The sequence below is a fragment of the Lissotriton vulgaris genome, chromosome 10 (genome assembly GCF_964263255.1).
Source record: "Lissotriton vulgaris chromosome 10, aLisVul1.2, whole genome shotgun sequence".
Taxonomy (NCBI): Eukaryota; Metazoa; Chordata; class Amphibia; order Caudata; family Salamandridae; genus Lissotriton; species Lissotriton vulgaris.
The window spans coordinates 175,855,293-175,875,203 of record NC_141698.1 but is presented as its reverse complement, the minus strand read 5'-3'; the positions used below and the strand labels follow the sequence as shown (position 1 = coordinate 175,875,203).

Genomic DNA, 19,911 nt, shown 5'->3' with positions numbered 1-19,911 from the left:
CGACGTTTCTTCTGTCACGTATTTCTATGGAGTAAGCCAAAGTATCCAAACAATGGGAGTGTAGGCGCGCCTGTTTTTATACCTTCCTTGAATAAAATGTTACAAGGCAGCGGCCGTAAAGGCTATGGGGGTGTGCCCTTTAATGAAGAAAAATATTTGTATGAAAAATTGTGTCGCCCTTAAAACGACAGTTAATGACCTGTAAATTAAAATCCTGTTTGTCAGGCATCCAGTTAAGCAGCCTTAACGTCACAGGGGTCCTCATAATCGCCACTCGTCATTCTAACTTGTGTAGATACATAATATACTCTGGTGGTTTGATAGAAGGTCGAATGAACCAATGGGTAGAGTCAGCGCTCCTTTCTTCGCCACAGCTCGTTGTCGCGACCAATGGGACTGCGAAGGGGAGAGGTTGGGTCTGGCTGTCTGAAGTTAGGTTGAGGTGGAGACCGGGATTTGCGGGCTGCGCTACAGCCAGCCACCCTAAAATAACCGGGTTTCGTTGTTTTGGTGGATAGGGGACTACCTACCTCACTCTGCCCCCGAAGCCCCTGCTCTCCCGGGCAGGCGAAGGTGGTCCTTCATCATGGACTCTTTAGCTCGATCTTGATCTTGCCCTCGCGCCGATCTGCGGAGCTGAGCCATGCGCGGCAGCGGCTCCCCCTGCTGCAGCCGCCTTTGGGTGATGTGAGCCCCGCAGCATGGCCGCTAGTGGATACACGGACCTACGAGAGAAGCTGCAGTCCATGATGCCTTACCATAAAGGCCCGGAGCCGGGCTCCAAGAGAAAGCTGTCAGACGGCGAGTACAGCGACCATGAGGAGCCGCCACTGCTTGCCCCTCTGCCGCCACTCCACCACCGGGACGAGGAGGCGCGCCTGGTGAAGCACGGCATCCGGCAGATGCGGCTCTTCAGCCCAGAAGAGTGCGCCCGCATCGAGAGCCGCATCGACGAAGTGGTGCACGCCGCCGAGAAGGGGCTCTACAAGGAGCACACCGTGGACCGGGCTCCGCTCCGCAACAAGTACTTTTTCGGGGAGGGCTACACTTACGGAGCGCAGCTGCAGAAGCGCGGGCCCGGCCAGGAGCGGCTGTACCCCAAGGGCGAAGTGGATGAGATTCCCGCCTGGGTGCACCAGCTGGTCATCCGCAAACTGGAGCAGCACCGGGTCATCCCCGAGGGCTTCGTCAACAGCGCCGTCATCAACGATTACCAGCCCGGAGGCTGCATCGTCTCGCACGTGGACCCCATCCACATCTTCGAACGGCCCATCGTGTCCGTGTCCTTCTTCAGCGACTCGGCGCTGTGCTTCGGCTGCAAGTTCCAGTTCAAGCCGATCCGAGTGTCCGAGCCCGTGGTGTTTTTGCCTGTGCGGAGGGGTAGCGTAACAATCCTCAGGTAAGGAAGGATGGGGTTTCTGCCATACTGGTGGAGTGAAAATACCTCTGTGTATGGCGAAAGTGATAGGTAATGTCATTTTAAGTGTCAAAAGGCTAAAACGTTTGCGATCATCGCTATACATCAATGTATGGCCTAATGTAGTCTTTCATTAATATCGAGCCATTTTAAACCCTGAACCTGTAACACTTCTTAATCAGAGCGCGAAATGTAATTATAAGTCTTCTTGGCAGATGGATAGATAGGAGGATGACAGTCCTTGAGGTAAGGTGGTATAAATGCCAACTGCCCTCTAGTAAAGACATATATGCTCACTATCCACAGGGGGAGGAAGCATAATTCACCACCTTGATTGATAGGAGAGTGTGACGAGAGTTACCCTCTGAGGGTCGGTTCTCCATGCTTACGCACGGATGAGCGTCACGGATTCTTCCCTCAAGTTAGGTGGGGCTTTGGCTGAGGGGGGCCTGGCTTACTTTTCTTGGGATGACATGGTCATAGTTATTGCAACGTGGGAAAAGTATGACCGAATCCATGGCGAATGTACTCTGGGGTTTACATCCACTATAGAGTTGCTCCCAGTTGCTTGGTTGTCATTTCCTGGCAATAAGAATACCATTGCTATTTACATAAATAAGGCATGTCCTTGTCCAATCACAGCAGACTATCTAGATTTGTTTGAAGTAACGCTGCAGTGATGTTTTGCTCGTACTGGTAATAGAGTGCTGAGCATTTTGTAGAGCACGATTGGGCTTCGGAGACCTGCTGTTACTTAAGATAATTCACCTTACGCCATCAGTTGGTGGCCCTTTGCCAATCTGTTGGGTCACTTGCGATCTTAAAGAGAAACCTTTCCATCACACTTTTTGCTGTTGACGTTGCATAATGATCCCCGTTCTCGGATAAGGAACGCAGATTCCGGATATATAGGGGTGGACACCTTCCTCCGGTAAGCACTGTCCTAATTTTCCCATATGGTTCTTAAGACTGATTTTTTTCTAGTGAAAACGTGATAGCAGGAGCAACATAAAGGAATTTCATCACCGTTCTACGTTTACACTGGCGCAGAGTTAAAATTCATTGACAAGTGATTTTGGCGGATAACCCCAATTTTGAGCTGGTATAAGAGAAGTGATCCCCTTGCTTGGTCGAGGGTGACGGAATCCTCTTTATTTTTGCCAGATGTGTGTGGGAAAGTTGCTACCTTTGAGATCAGTGGGTCATCAAGCTTGGATCTGAAGGATTGACCGCATCATTGGTGAGGGGCAACGGTTAGCGATCGAAATCGAGGGACACCGAGTGCTAATTATGGTCTAATTATATATATATTCTGTACCGGCATAACTTTACCATTCGTGGTTGCCAAATCATTGTTAATTGTAGTAATGGTGCGTGTTTGCTGAGAGAGTGGCTCAAATTACTCTAGTTTCCCTTCACTGAAGCGAAACTAATGTTGAAAGCATTAGTTACTGTGTTGTAAAGTGAAAGCAACATTGTTCTTTGCAGCTTTTAGCCTAACAATTACAAAGTTATTAGTAAATCAAAACTGTTTGACCCTACTCACCCCTTAACTTGCCTCCACCTCCATTCGATCTGCATGAAACTTGAAGTATCTGCTCTGAGTGTAATTTGATAACTGCCTTAGACCTTTGATGCAGGTTCCTCAAATTGCGCTAAAGTTATAAGCTGTTGAACATTTTATTGCTTGCCACTTGATGGATTGGCACAAAACTCGACATAAACCAATTTGTCAACGCTTATGCCTAATTATGTTCATATGTGGTATTCTATGACAATATTATTATTATTATTATTATCAAATGAATACTTTGTTGTTCAGGTGAATCTGTCCAAACTTTAAATACCAAGCAAAGGGTAAACGTTCTAAGTCTCTACCAGATTTTGTCCACAGTTTCGAATTGGGCCAAAGTTATTAGAAAATAAAAATATTTTTAACCTGTCCACCCTGCGTTTGATTCCTTGGTTACACACACATATTCCAGCCATCTGTTTAAGCCTCTCGGCTTTCTGAGGTTGATAACATCGCTACCATTAGCATGACAACATTAAACATTCATTACTTTGCACCAGGAGACCCTTCACGGTGAACTTGCACTCTTCAGATACCCCTATTCTTTTGGTTTACCTTTATTTTAATACATATGATTCAAAAGTGTTGTCAGGCAATTTGTGTTTATATTTGTAGCGGATCCTCTGACTTTATCACCCTTTAAGGTGAATACTGACACATCACTGATTCTGAACAGCTAGCTTTTAAGATGTGATCCTGACGTCTGACTATTGTCAGCACAGCAGTGATGTCAGTAGTCTGTGCCCATCGTTTCAGACAGAAATATGTCACACAAAAGACTCTCACCCAACCCTACTAGTATTGTACAGGTGATTATCACTCCTGCCACCCTGCCTCTGGTAATACAACAAGACTGTCATCTTTCAGAGATGATTTTGACATGTGTCCCCAGTGCTGCAAAGTTGCCCCAGGTCATTTGTGAGACTTGCAGCCAATCTAGTATTTTCGACACCCACACTACCGTCTGGAATTTGTGCTTTTGATTTTTTTCCATGATAATTGTGCTCTCCCAAATATCTGCTTGGAAAGTGTTCCCTGCTGTCAAACCAAAGCTGGCTGCAGGTGTTGCCAGAAATTGGATCTGTATGGAGATACATTAATGGGGACCCCCACCCCCCAAAACAAAACACATAATTATATCCCTACCAAATGTCCGATGGGGCGTTCAGTGACAGCTGTCAAACTAAGTTTGACCTAGCTATTTGACCGTTGACCGGTGGAGCTACCTGATAGCTATAGAGGAGATGGGCTGGGAACTTCCCCCTCGGCCGTCACTTACCCAGCTGGATTTGGGCAGACTCTCCATCGTCTCTTTATCCTATTTCCCTCCTACCACTTTACCCTACACGCATTCCCTCCTAAGCTCCACTTGCCTCGTGAAATGTTTTTCTAGTAATTGATGTAACTTATGTAATTTTCTAACTTTGTGGAACCTTATGTAAAGCGCTCTGATACCTCCGGGTCTAGCCAGCGCTATATAAAACTCAAACAAATAAGTGTGAAAACCCAAGCAGACAGGATCAAATACATGAACATCCTGGAATGCCTATTGTGGTTTTTAAAGATTCACAACTGGTTTAGAGAACTGTGTTTTTGTTTTGACTTGATGGTTCCTTTTAGCGGTAGGTTGGGAAAAGGCAGTAACGCATGCATTAAAATAAAATTATGTTATGAGCACTCTAAGTTGGACAAGTATTGCCTAAAAGCTCAAATTGCTAAAAGTATACACAAATGACACCATTGCTTTTCCACATTTAGGTATGTCCCGTGATTTGAGTCCTTCACAGGACATGCAATATAAACTTACAAAGAAGAGCTTAGAACCAAGAATCTGGAATCAGGCAGGTTTCAGGCATGAAGGTTGCAAGCAATAAGAATATCTCCAGTTCTACGGGACCCTCGCTGGGAAATTAACTTTCGCGCCTAACTGGCGGAGTAAAGTGATCAAACCAAATTAACCTCCAGTAAATCTTCCCATCATTACGAGCGAACGGCTATGTTGAGCCTTGAACTTTTGTTTCTCGCGGGCCTGCAGTTTAGAGGTATGGTGGCTCCTGTTCAGTCCAAAATGTTCCTGGTACCCAGGAGTGGTCGTCACTTCCTGTTACACTCCTTTCCATTTCAGTCCCTGCACATTCACTCCATTGAGTAAGGTATGATGCAAATTTTCCATAATGAAGGTTGTTCAACACAAGCGTTGCTGGGCAGTAAGGAACCTTTAGCCCCGGGCATCAGTGGTGGCCCCTTGCTCTTTTTCGTCCATGTCATCACATCAAAAAGATACCAAGAGTAAAACAAGGACCCACAGGAGCACCAGCCCTGACAGTCCCCTCTTACACCTTCTTTGGAACTCTGAACGTTCATGAATAGCAGTGTGTTTTGTGCCTGACATGGTTAACATCTCCATGTTGTGTCGTGTGTATTTACTAGAGGTTTGCTGTTCGTTGGTACAGCTGGATGCTTAAACATTTAGCTATCGTTGGACATCCTAAACAATTCAGGTCAGACTCCAACCTGTCACATTTCCTGAATGTGTCGCTCTTAACAAGGCATCAATTGTTCAGTGATCCCTCTGTGATTTTGTAATTCTCCACTTGGTTGCTAGAATCCCTCCCACAACACTTCTTCTCAGGACTTTAGGCGGCATTTCCGTTTCTGTTATCTGAAAAGTGCGCGCGTTTTTCAAGAGGGCTTCAGTATTCTATTGTCACAATGGAGACTCCAAACCTTGTTTTTTGTTGCGTAAGCCTGTTGGTACACTTGTGTGTCCCATCACAAATCGCCTTTTTCCAGTGTGTGATAAAAAGCTTGACTACATAACAAACTGAAACTAATCTTAAGAAATATAAAATATAAATTGTTACATAACAAACAGTCTAGAATTTATAGTATGATCGATGGGTATATTCCCTTGTTCATAATTTCATTTTGTGAAGTCCAACCAATCTGCAGTGAAGTTTCACAATCCAGTGCTGTAAAGGTCACCCAGTACCAAATGGCTGCTGTCGGAGGTAGTGATGTTTGAATTGGACTCTACAGTAGGCAGGTAAGTCCTACGGTAAATGTTGGTAAGGGACTGATGTGGAGACGACAGAATATTCGCATGTCGATCCGATATGAATCCATAGTTAACACTGCTAGGTATTCCTGAATTCAGCAACGATTTTATATATTATTTATTTTGTGTTCGGGAATGGTTAAGTGGAGGTGGGAGTTCCGTTTTCGCAGTGTTTGAATGGCCAGGATGCTGGCTAACCCTGGCTGCTTCCACTTTTCGTGCACATAAGATCATAATGGATGTTTTTGTCTGCTTGCTGCTAGCACCACCTAATTGGAAAGGTCTTGTTTCAGTGTTTTGCTGCAACTTTTTATTTTCACAAGCTTCATGTTTTGCATTCTTGCACCGTTTTTCTTCACAAAAATATATTGTGAAAGCATCATTTTGTGAAATTGCCTTCATAGGAGTCAGGTACGCAATTTTAATGATGCGTACAGTTCTTTCGGTATTTACAGTTTTTTAATTAGGAATCTTCACAGAACTGATAGTGAATGTGAGTTATTTGTTTTTATTATTTTGTTTTTTTTATTTTACTCCCGAGTCTGATGAAATCTTTAGGCTCCTTAAAATAAAGGCAGCATTGTTTGCTGAATTGCAAAAAGGTAGGAAGTTATAATAGGAGCTATGGCGGCTAGCAAGTTGGGTGCACAGCTAGAGCTCCGCATGTTGAAGCTACCTGTCCTTGCAGTACCACCTTCTGAGCATGCTAGTGGTCCTTGACCACCCACAGGCCTGTGTTTTCACACTCTTCTTGCTGAGAGCAAGGCACCAGAATATTTCTTTTCCCCCAATAGTCAAGGCCTCAAGTTAGAATAGTAAATTATGCAGTCTTCTAGACTAGTAGTTGACTTCTTTGTATGCCTTTCGACATATTTACAAAACACGTATAGTAATGCAGCAACAGACTAGAGTTTCTGCATTTAGAATACCAGTAGGATGGCTCAGTGAGATAAACACATGTGTGTGTCCATCTGATGGAACGTGGTGGAATCCAGCAAGGCGAGCTGTGCTTCTGTCTTTCGGAGTTCAGTTGCGTTATAGTAACTGCTGTTGTTATTTCTAAACTTGGAGACTACAGAAACTTTGGGATAAAGCACTGTGTAGTAAATAGGTTATTTGTATTCACAATTGTGTAGCAGGCAGGTGAGTTGACGTACTTGTTGGCGCTTGTTTCTTATCAGCTAACTTGCTATTAAAAGAACAAAATCTTACTCCATGCTGATTTGGTTTGTTGACTGGTCTTGACGTTACCGTGCCATACTCTGTTATAAAGAGACGCACACAAAAACACAATGCAGTGGCATCAATGGGTGTCTTGGTGACCAGGAGCCCACCGTGCTCTCTTTGAGAGCAGGATTCACCCGATTGCTTTGTTTCTCTAGCATACCTTGTGATAAGCTATCTGATGACCAAGAAGTAGAAGGCCGTTTACCATGCTTTGCTGTTCCATTTGTGTGCAAGAGTTTGGTTTACCCAGTGCTTTTGACATCTGTTTGTTTTTCAGGCTCCTCTTCCTTAAATGTTGTCTCTCTGAGTTTACGAGGACGCCATTCACTCCTTGCCCCTATCAGCACAAACTCTTGGGTAATATCTTTAATCTTGCAAGGAGGAGCAGTCGCTATCTCTACTGGTTCCAGTTCGGCTCATGGGATCAGTATCTGCACATCACTCACTGCCTTTTGGCTGTCCGTCATGACAGTGCGAGATCACTATACCCTGAGCTCCAGAGGATAGGTACGAACTGAAGTTTAGATACTTTACCGTTTCATGCATTGACAATTTTAGTTTTGGTGTTAGCCAGGACTTTTTCAATTTACTAGGATTATATGTATAATAATTGGGCTTTCCTGGTAGTCCTCTTTATCCTTTAGTCCGTTATTGTGTCATTCACATTTTTCTTTCGTCCACTACAGCATGAGGCAGTGGGTCATCCTGCTTTAGCCATTGTATAACTTCACTACGAGTGTGCGCATTTTTCCCGTTTTAAAGGGACGCATCCACAGACCACGTGGTTTCTTCACTGCCAGTGACTACTATGCAATTTGCTTGATTTGGGACTCAGCAACTTTCCCAAATATTAATGTTTTATAAAAATCATGACAAAACAAAAAGTGGCAAAACCAAAATAACTGCCCACCACCAGACCTGTTGGTTTTCCCAATGCTTGTTAGCTTCTCTGAACAAACTACCATGCGCAAAGGAAGGGATGGCCTTGCACGTCAGTCCTAAAACTTAGAAAGACAAATAATGAAGATTAGCTCAATACAGTGACGGTAGGTATTCTTAAAAGACAGCTGTGTATGTGTCATCGCAGAAAGAGCTGCAACAGCCACCCAATAGCTAAGAGCATGGTCCCCCATAAGTGAAGAGACTAGTGGACTGCCTAAACTGCAGGCTGGGTGGTTTGATCCAGGGCAGATTTGCAGGTTAATCACTTGCAGCATAAGGGTTCCATCTGGATTACCTGTATGTGTATTTTATTATTTCTGTTGTCGTACGGATCCAACCCTCTTAAACCTACTTTACACAATCCCGATATTGACCTTTGTGCAGGTCATAGAAACTGTCTGTACTGGGGCTCTACAGATATGTACTGCAACTATGCCTGTGCCCTTGTTTGTGGGAATGAAGAAGAGCTCATTAATTCCTCTTGTATACTCTTTTTCTCACCTGGAAGCATCCTCTGTCTTTAATGACGAGCCACAGTTCCTGTACTGGTCACATGCCCACTATGTATCCTTATTTCTGTATTCTCCAGTTAACTGATGTGCAATACTTTACTGAGCACCCTAGGTTGCGATTTGTGGAATTTCCAAGGCCAACTCCTGTTTGTCTTGTTGCTATTTTTCTTATTTTAAGGCATTGAACACTTTATTATAGCGTGTGGTTTATGCACGCCTGTTGTACTATGATTCATATGAAGTTGTAGGGCAGTTAATGCACATCTTGCATTCCTTTTTCTTCTGCGCTTGATCTTGTGTTAGCTTGGGTACCCATAACCAAACACCTCATGAAGGTTAACTCGCCTTATGAGGGTCCAAGCTGCTGAGGTTAAGTGTCTAGTTGTTTTCTGATTCAGTAAACCACGCAGCACAGGTTGCATAAGTGGCTGCTGTGTATGACCACTGAAGAGCAGTTGAGGACATGGGGCTGCTTATAGACGGCGTGGCAAGAACATCTCGCTAGGAGTTCTAGGTGCCTCCGTTTGTTGAGATTGTAAGTTTGATGTTGGCAGTGTCCTACCTGCTTCACCATAACACTGTGTTCTGTTTCCTAACATGATCATGCAAACGCTGTTAAGATGCAGACGGCAAGGATATTGTCAAAAATAGTGCATGTGACACTGCCTGTCGTTTCAGAGTAGCCACCTTTATGGGAGGTTTCGTAACATCTGAAAAGCCTCAGGCCTTTTTACATTTTTTAGGTCTGGTGTTAGCCAATACCTTTTTTGTTTTTAATAACAAATATATATATTATACATGCTCACTTGGCCTTTAGATCTGCCCTCTTCATCCATTGGTCTGCTGCATTGTCTTTCACTCTTGGCTTCCACCCTCCACTGCGTAAAGCATGGGGCACAGGGTCTGCCAACTTCAGCCATTGGTGTATCTAACTTGAGCGTCAGCCTGCTATTCTTGCACAATGAGCAGATCCACACAATAAATCTCCTTCAGTGCCAGGGACTACCAAAAACATTCACAAAGAAAACAAGCACTGGCAAATCAGACAGGCCATCAGCCATGCTTGATTTAATATCGGATTATCCACTTGAAATTACTGAGAATGAAAAAGCTACTAGTAGATTTCTTTAGTACAGATGCAAAACACAACGTGAGGCAGAATTGAGTTTTGGTTCAATTTTCCCCGAGACCTGGGAAAAGCTTTAAGTGCAAGGTTAGAGAGAAGTATTGTACGTTTTATTCTTATACATTGGAATGCCTCTGCATGTGGAAACTCAGACCACTGGTAGACATTTTTTCATATGGTGTGGAGCTCGCGCGGTTCTGGAAAGATGTTCTGATTGTCCTATCTGAAACAACAGGTACAAGATAGGAACATACTGCCGCGTTAATGCTGCTGGGGAAAACGCACTGACCGATGAGAGCAAAACATACCTGTAGGTTCCTAAATGTAGGAATGGTGTTGGCTAAGAGAAACATAGCCATGGCCTGAAAAGCAAGCAGCCCCCGAGCATCATGCCATGGCTATAGGATGTCAAGAAGGGAATCCGGATCTAAAGAGCTGCCATCATGATGCAACACAGATTGCAGTCACATGGCACAGCTCACGCTGAATTGGACACTCTCTTACTAGCAGAAGAGGCCTGAACAGAGGAAAAGTTCCAAAGAAGGTGTTACGTATTCCAACCCAGAAAGCATGCCACAGTAACATATAGTAACATGAAGCACCTCGTTGTTCTCTGCCCCTCCACATTGAAGTCAAGATATCACTGAATAAAAACAGCTCAGAAGGCAGGACGCACGTTGAAACACACATGTAACTGAGGTGGTTGTGTACAGGCTCACAAATGATGAATAGGTAGGTATTGGCAGTTCTGGATCTATAAACAGCATACTTTGGCTCTGTGCACGGGTCATACATGGACATTTTAACATAGTTTGGAATGTCACATAATCCACTAGAAAGCGCTGTCAGGCAGTGCACCATCCAGTGTAGGGGGGGAGGGGGGCGGTCAAGAGACAGTTAACGTTGGTTTACTCAGAGGTACATGTCTACATTTGGAACCAAACCTCAGCTTGGGGAATTCTGCAAAAAGATTAGCACTCAGAGCTTCAGATGCCCTTTTTTACGACCCGTGTATAAAACAGAAGAGCTTTGGTCCACTCTTCCCTGTCTTTCCACAGTTAGGATAGAGCATATTTAATTTGTTTCTGAGATGATTTGGGAGGCCGTGCTAGGTCTTGGCTACGTGGTATGAGAAGCTGCGTCCTCCGCTTCTGTTCTTCTTGATGCGAGGGAGGTGTGCTCTTGCCTGGGACACAGATCGCAGGTGTCTGGTGGATTGGTAGAAGTTGAGGCAGTGGTTGACTTAAGCTGGACCGTTGTTGTAGAGAGCTTTGCAGGCATGGATGAGCTGTTGAACTTGCATCTTTTCTGTACTAGGAGCCCGTGGAGATTGTTGAGGTGTGGAGAGATGTGGTTATTTCGCGGGATGTACAGGATGAATCTGAGTGCGGCGGCGTTCTGGGTGGTTTGGAGTCTGCATAGGACAGGAGTTGAGATTCTGATGTAGAGGGTGTTTCTGTAGTTGAGCCTATTTGTGAGAAGAGCCTGGGTGACAGTTACTCTGGTGTTCTGTGGGATACATTTGAAAATCTTGCATAGCATTCACAGGATGTTAAAAAGCATGATGAGGTGGTGTTGATGTCTCTGCTCATGAAGAGGTTAGTGTCCAGGGTGATCCCAAGGTTCTTGGCATGGTCTGCAGGGCTTGTGGGGGGGGCGAGCTCAGAGGGCCACCAAGAGGCGAACCTGGGGGAAGTGGTTGTTGTCGAACATCAGGACTTTGGTTTTGTCTCTGTTTAGCTGGAGGCAGTTGTTTTTCATCCAAGCAGCCATGTTGCTCAGGCAGATGGTGAAGTTTGCTTTGACGGTGCTGGTTGAGTCAATAAGGGAGAGGATGAGCTGTGTGTTTTCGGTGTATGACACTATGTTGATGCTGCAGGCACTGACTATGTCAGCAAGGGGAGTCCTATAGACTTAGAGTGCTGGGCTGAGTGACCATCCTTGAGGGGCACTGCAGATGAGTTTCTTGGGTTCTGAGGTGTAGGGTGCAAGTCTAACTCCTTGAGTCCTGTCCTTGAGAAAGTAGGATATCCACTTGAGGGCTGGTCTGCAAATACTTAAGAGCTGAAGCTTTCTGATGAGTGACTTGTGGGCGACTGTATTGAAAGCTGCAGAGAGGTTGAGGAGGATGAGTGTGGCTGTTTCTTCTCGGACAAGGATGCCCTGGTGGCCGCAATTAGGTCTGTCTCTGAGTAGCAGTTGGTGCGAAAGCCTCTTTGTGAGCTGTCTAGGAGTTGATGGAGTTGTAGGTGGTCTGCAAGTTCGGTATTGATAGCTTTTACCGTGACTTTAGATGGAAAAGGCAAGAGTAAGATGGGTCTGTAGCTGTTGAGGGTGTTTGAGTCTGCTGTCTGTTTCTTCAATAGTGCGTTGACTTTCCAGAAAGACTGGAAGGTGGTGGTGGTTTTGGATATTTTGATGATGGTGGTTAATGCTCTTCCAAGGTTGTATATGAAGTGGGGTCGTGGGTTTGAGGGGGCTCCTGTGCTTGGCCTGGGATGATGATGGCAGCTGCAGGATTGGAGAACTCCTTGACGATGGTGAAAAGTTCTTTGGTGTTGCTGAAGCTGGCTTAGAGTGTTAGAGTTTGGTCCTTTTCCCAGATGTTTAGCTGCTGTTTTGGCAATGGAGGTATCCAGGCAGTTGGGGGAGTTTGTATCGCTATGCTGCGAGTCAGTTGTGTTGTAGGTCTTAGCAATCTTCTGTTTGAAGAAGTTTGGAGGTCTTTCCAGAGTGCTTGGCCTGGGATGATGATGGCAGCTGCAGGATTGGAGAACTCCTTGACGATGGTGAAAAGTTCTTTGGTGTTGCTGTAGCTGGCTTGGAGTGTTAGAGTTTGGTCCTTTTCCTTTGCATCTTGAAGTTTTGGTGGTAGACTTTGAGGATGGCTTTGTATGTGGATCTTGAAATGGTGTTTTTGTTGAGTCTCAAGGTATTTGCAGTGGCGCTTGGACTTCCTGAGATTATTTGTGTATGAGCTGGGGCGTTTGTGATTTTGTTTGTTTTGCTTCTGGTGGGAGCTGTGCGGTTAGCGCAGTCGGTGGGCCATTTATTGAAGAGTTTGCTGTCAACGTCGAGGTTCCTAGTGTGGTTGGGTGGACGTTCCTGTACACTAATCCAATACTTAATAATATGTTAAACTAGACTGTCTGAGTGCACAGTGGAATCATGAATAATGTAAAACCGTGTATCCATATGCTTTTAACTGGACAAAGATACAGTTTACCTTTGTACAAGGAAAACCCATATAAACTTGTAGTGGCTTCTATTTAATAGGTAGCTTGTTTGAAAAGGGGATTGCATTAAAATCAGTGTACAAAGCGCTATTAATTCTGAAAAGCAAGTGCTCAGCTATAACTTGTCTGGATGCAGCTGTACTGTGCCTAAGTGCAGCCCTCCTTAAATTGGACAGTGTGGGAGATTGACAGCAGTTGCAAAGTTTCACAAAAGATGTAGGTTACATTAGAGAAGTGTTTGTTGGCGTCTTCTGAGTTCCATGTTTACCTGTGTCTGTATTTCACGTGAGAGTTTGAAACAGTATGTAGGATCTATTGGAACATTTAAAAATAAACACCAGCTGTTGACCTGCTCCTGTAACTTGACCATTGCAAAGTGTGACGTCAGTGGGTGAAGAGCGCCTCTTCCTTGTATGTGCAAATTGAAACATTGACTAGCTTAAGAATGTGGATTTACATCCAGATACATTCTTAATTGCAACACATTTTCAGAACTCTGGCTGCATAATGGGAATTTCATTTTTTAGACACCTAAGAAATGTTAGTTGTTAGAAACGTTTTTTAAATAACAGTATGGTCTGGTTTGTGGCTGGGTCTTCTTTGAAAGCTCCAACCACTGTAGAAATTTGAAACCAAGATTTGATGTTTAACCCAGAAATTATTGAATTAAAATTCTGCTCATCTACCTTCTTTTTTTCTATGATAATTTTCTTCAGTCCATCAAAGTATTATTCTTTTTGTATTAACACACATTCACAAAGAGTCATAGTAGTAGGTGGATTGTGGTGGATGTCATGTTGCATTGATTTTTAAAGAGCAAGTAAGCTATTTAAGTTTTTGTACATGTTTCGATCATTTTTCCCCCCCAAATTGTTTTTTTCTTTCTTCTTTAAGCATAAGTGAACAAAGTTTATTTCCTGTTAGGTGCAAGTAGTTTAGCTGAAGTTACTAGCCTTACTGTCCTGCCGTATGCCTGCTCAGCTCCCTCATCTCTGATAAAATGGTGATTGGATCAACATGTTGCGGTTTCTGCTGTTGCACGATTAAAATAGTGGTATACAGGTGTCAGCTAGATTTGACGGGAAGAGTAGTTATTGAGGAAAAACGTGAATGGATCAGCAACTTGGGGGAAGTGAAGGAGGAGCCCGAAGTTATCAAAACTGAAGTTAAAAGTTGCAGGTATCCTATAACCTGTCGTGAGATGCCTCGGATTTAATCAGGACTTTTTTTTTCCTACTAGGTTTTACTGACACTGCAGCTGTTGTTTGAGACACATGATTGTATATTGTGTCTTCGAGAATGCAGCTCTTCAGTAGACGACTGTGCCAGTGATGAATGTGCGCAGGTGGCAGTCAGCAGCACTCTATTTGGGAACCAGCACTTATTTTTCCTCATCCCACATTTCCTCAGAGCGAGAAAAAACACAAATGGGAAAGTAGAACAAGCATTTGCAATGCAATCGGTCTCACCTTTGGGACCTTGTATGTATTTGGCTATGTTGCACATTACCCTGGGTTCTGAAAAATCTACTGTTCTTTAACATTGAGAGAAAGTAAGCACCAAACTGCGTGACATGCCCGGTATGGGAACACCTGGAGAGAAATATTGCCTTTCATCAGGAAATGGTATAGTCCAAAGCTCTACTTTTAAGGTTAAACCAGGTCCTTCGGTGGTCCAATCACTGAAAATACAAGATTTGGGAAAAATATTGTCTACGGGTGCTTGGAAGACAATTTCTATGGACTGGAATCTTGAGAATGCTAAAGTGATTCTGGTATTTTACTGACCCCTGATGGTCGTTTTCTATCAAGACAGTTAAATAGAGGCAGTTGAACAGAAACTAAAGTCCACAAGCGGATGCAGACCAGTCCTAGCGCTAATCTCCAGAGCCCACAAATTACGTATATACTAAAGTATATACAAGAGGTCTCGAATGCTCGACCTATAAACGGATAACTGTCACAAAGGAGAAAGCAGGCACCTGGAAGAGTGAAGAAAGGTGGTGGAAGGGAGTGACTGGTAGTGGATTCAGGACTACGAGCCTTGGTACTCGGCCCGTTCACATTCCTGAGCAGCACGTTGGGTTCCGGCACTCATCATTTTTCAAATTAAACACTTGTCTGAACCTTTATATCTGTCTCGATCTTAGTCCTAATTTTAGTGGGTTGCCTTCTTTTTAGCTTTTCATATTAACCGCCCACAAATCCATATTTTAAAACGTCCATTGATTTCCCTAATTCCCATCCAGTAATATTTACGATCATGTTTTGTGTTCCCCATGTCTGTCTGTAGACCTGCTCACTCCGTGCTTCTTTTCCTGGATATTATCAGTTCTCACCCATTCCTTTTCACTCATCACAATTTTCTTGCCTCCTGTTTTATATAATATATTTTCAGTGTACGCAAGCAGACTGAAGTAACTTATCGTCTTAACTTCTGTTCTTGGCAGCAAAGGCTCTGTGAAACAAAGTAGTATTTCTCGATCGTGCCTATACAGCAGGTAGTGAGTGACTTTACTGCATGATAGACCACATGAGGTGGGGTGGGGTGTGTTGTGTGTTTTAGAAAACCTCTTTCCATAAGCTACACTGCCTTTCCTCATGGCTTTCTCTTCTGTTGCTTTGGACTAGTGAACCCCCTATGTCTTTGCCGAGTTCTCTTTTCTCACAGCATCCTTCACCGCTCTTCTCTCCAGTTAGGGGAAGTGAACGGGGTAGCCATAGACATTTTAGAAGTTTTGTTGTGCATTATTTTTTGATGTTTCTGAACTGCCTGTCTGGGAATGCATCAAATGAGAGACCTATTGCCTTTGTCAGGTCCATTTCCAGTTCGTAACTCGACTTCCCCGCCACCTGTAATTATTCACAGAGCTTTTCTGGTGATGTTGCAAGTTGTCACTTTTCTAATTTTAGAACCTAGCATTTGCGACCCTCCTTCACCCCGCCACCCCAGCACTGGGTTCTTTTATGGTTGTGCAGTCTGATCTGCCATCCAGTTACTAAAGAGCCCAATGATTTGCCCCCCACGTGCACAACTTTGGTGTTGCCTGGGTTGCTGGTAATAATATTCAAGAGTATTTTTAACTCTCCAAAAATAAATAGTCGTACATACTGTAAAAATATACTCTGTACTGGGTGCCTTTTTTAGTCCTCTTTCGATTGAATTTTATATGTTAGCATGTTTCTGCGTTGTAGAAACTCATGTAAGCGGCAGAAGTGCTGAATCAAGTTGCTGTGGAAAAAATTAAATAGTTACTTCAGAATCGGTAGTCCCACCAACACATTCTCGTTTTAATGGAACTAAATCAGTGCCTTTTTGTTAATCTCTTTAGAATCTATTGCATAAGGTAGTTCACTTGTTTCTAACTTGAAGATTTCGTAATGCAACAGAAAGTCTAACTCATGAACAACCCTGTGTGAGCAGAGGTGTTAAAGGACAACTTCCTATAATATTTAACATATTTGAAGATTTAGTTTCTGATCAGTAATGGAGCAGCCTGTTCTCGCGTGACCTTTTTAACAGCTTACGATTCTGAGGTATTTATTTCACATTACAGCAGTGCTGCTGTCTGAGTTTTTGTTGCGCTCTTTGATAACCAAGCTGGTGATTATAACGGATCACAGGTGTAAGCCCAAGTAACTTCAGTAACCTCCTGCACTGGCCTCTGAATCTCTTCAATGGTTCGATGCACAAAGTGCACGATTTACTTGCGGAGATCCATATTGGTTATTCACGAAATTTGAATTTGCACTTGTACAAGGATTTGACCATATGCAAAATTCAACCAGTAAGTCACCATTGTAAGTGAGAGCAATCCTATGGCACTGTTTATTTTTTTTGACGACGCCAACAAACAGGTGGTGAACACCTATAAATTTGCAAGCTTTACAGACACTCTGGGCGATCTTTACAGAGCTGGTGTGCTATTAACATTCCAGGTTCTGGCAGACGACGCCGACTTGCCAGTAGGGCAGTTCTTACTGCACGCCTCTTTAACGAGATCCCTATTGACTCTTTGGGGAGATCTAACGACTGAACCTCCAATGCATTTATTAATACAGTATCTCCATGTTATGGGGGCGGGATCACATATAGTACATTGGCTGGTGACTGCCTTGCTTACGCACACACTGAAACCGATGATATCCCTCCGTGCCCGATGGGAAGCAAGATCGTGGTCAACCCTGGACTGACAAGGAGTTGGACAATGTCCTGGCCAGCCCCATTTATATACCGGGAAGCTCCAAATTCAAATTAATACAAACTTACATCTTACACAGAGCGTATCTCTCTCCCGATAAAATTAACAGATATTTCAAAATCACTACTTCTGAGTGCCCGCTCTGTAGGCGTCCTGATGCGGACCTTCTGCATATGCTAAGGTCCTTTGTTTTGTTTTCCTCCAAAGCTACTGGCACAAAGTCACCACATCCCTAGCGCTCTGCACTGACACATCCCTGCCAACAAAAATGGGAGATTTGTATATTGGGGATTTGCGAGGACCACGAAAAAGAAAGTAACATCACGATTTAGAGACCTAGGATTGATAGTTGCACAATGCTTAATTACAAAGAGACGAAAACATGCAGAACCCCCGGAAATGATTAGCTGGAAAAGATCACTTGCGGTCTGGGCTCAGGCGGAAAGTACAGTACTGCATAGGGAGGAAACGGCAGGGCTGTGCAAGTTTCCCATTGCGCAAAATTGGGACACTATACTCTCAGCCTTCAACAACGAGGGAAATGGGGACGAAAACGATACTCGACCGGTTGACACCTAATATGTACAACAGAGATCCTGGGTCATGGGGGATGCGGTATCAGGGGTTGGGAGTCACCGACTGTTAGAAGCCGCTACATAGTTGTAACCCAAAACGGAGGGCCCCTCACCCCTTCCTACCGGGCTATTCACTGACACACCACTGCCCCTCCGAATTTGAACGAATCCAAGCTCCACCATGGCGAACCACTTCACTGTGAGGGTAGAGATACACTGATCATCGCACAGTCCAGCAAGATTATCACATTTATTTATCAATGGCAGTCCCCTTCTTTTTTCTTTGTTTTCAGTAGGTTGTTGGTAGACGTTCAATAGTTAGTATATGTTTTATTGTTACATTTCCATTTCCTCTATTCTTTTGCGAAACCCCTCTGTTAGGGTATTGAAACAATTGTACATTGACCTCCAGTACGTTACAGACGACATATATACTGTATATCATTGCACTGTTTAGAATACCTCATGCTAATTTATAGAACCAGTGATTTCACTTATGAATTGGCAACAATGGTGCGGAAATCTGGGCAGGCAATCATAACGTGGCATGGTTTACTGCTTGGCGATGCTACTTGTGAGCACTATGACATATCCTGATTACCCTCCTGTAATGTACAGTGATGAACTGCATAGTGATCTAATGAGGTTGTATAACGCAGATTTGTGTTTAAAGGAACCAACTTATGAAAAAGAACATGTATCCATTGCGAAGCAAAGAGGATAAAATCTAGGTAGTATGTTCATGTCCCCGGATACCCAGCCCTCTTCTGTTTCATCAACTCCATGTCCATTGGTACTCAACGTAGGCTGTACACGAGGCAGCACCTCCTGATCCAAGAGCGCAGTTGGCCGCGCCAAAACAATAACCCTATGATTTGCCCATCGTTGCTATATACGTGTATGCTTATGGGGGCACCCCCGGGCCATAAATACCGCTTTCTCTAGTCCCATGCAGAAGTCCAGACCTCGCTTCCAGACCCCCAATAAGGAGGATTTATGGAATTTTTTTAAAGAGGCAAGTCTTCTTTCCAAAATTGGAATAGGATTTGGATATTACTGATCTTTTTTTTTTTTTCTTTTTGAGATGCCTCGTTTTTACGTCAAGCCTACCAGAAGTCTGGTTGAGATGCCTCGTTTTTACGTCAAGCCTACCAGAAGTCTGGTTGCAAAAGACCTTGTGGGCTTACCAAGCACATACAGGGGCTAGGAGCCAACCCATTTCTTACCTGTGGTTCAGTTTGCTGTCACTCATTTGCCTGCTTCTTATTTGTGTTCCAGCTCGCTCGTCTTATGTTTGTCCCTCCCATGAAGCACAGCCTCTTTACCATCTCTTTTGATTGGCTGGCTTCAAGCTTCCATTGCTTGCCTTTCAAGCACGGCTTTTTTTTGGTTTCGACTTGCAATGCAGCTCATGCTCTGCTCGCTTGCCAGACTATTGTCGTCGCTTTTGCTTTGTAAGCATGGGTGGAAGCTCCACCCATGCTTTTCATTGGTGCCCGTCAAAAACGCTCGCTTTTGATAGGAATTAGGAAGGGAGGCATGTTTGTTCCCTTCCTGTCTCCTGTTTGCTGTGCCTGCCCGTACAGCAGATGTGCAAGCGTGCAGCGTCGCTCCATGCATCTACCACAAGCCCGTAATCTTCCCATTTCCGCATATATGCCAACGCTCCCGACTAAAGGTTTACACATCTGTTTATCCAAACCTTTCACTACGGCTTATGTTTTTTTACTTTTCGATGTTTGAGTCGATTGTTTACGGTGATTGAAAACGCGTCTTATATAGCATGTTTCTCATTTGCATTTAGGCTCGTTTTGAATAACTAATCTCAATTACATCTCATGATATTCTAGTCTTTTTTTTTTCTCCATTATCTTGTATTTATTATTTATCTTTGACAGCGGGCCGCCCAACTTCTTTTTTTAAAATGATATTTCATTAAATAATAGCTGCCTGTCAGGTGCACAAGTCGTCACATCAGCTGGAAAGCATTGGAGTTGGGGGGGCATTTGCGATAGTTATTTATTTTTTATTTTTTTATAAACAT

The 19,911-nt window shown here is 43.8% G+C and overlaps 1 protein-coding gene across 1 annotated transcript in view; it reads left to right on the top strand.

Moving 5' to 3' along the window:
- Positions 1-316: 316 nt before the first annotated feature.
- The window catches only part of ALKBH5 (alkB homolog 5, RNA demethylase), a 130,784-nt gene continuing 111,189 nt past the window's right edge, over positions 317-19,911 (top strand). Inside the window, exon 1 of the mRNA XM_086940822.1 lies at positions 317-1,399. Within this exon, the coding sequence (XP_086796948.1) occupies positions 702-1,399 (698 nt within the window). The 5' untranslated portion in view covers positions 317-701. The remainder of the gene's footprint in view (positions 1,400-19,911) is intronic.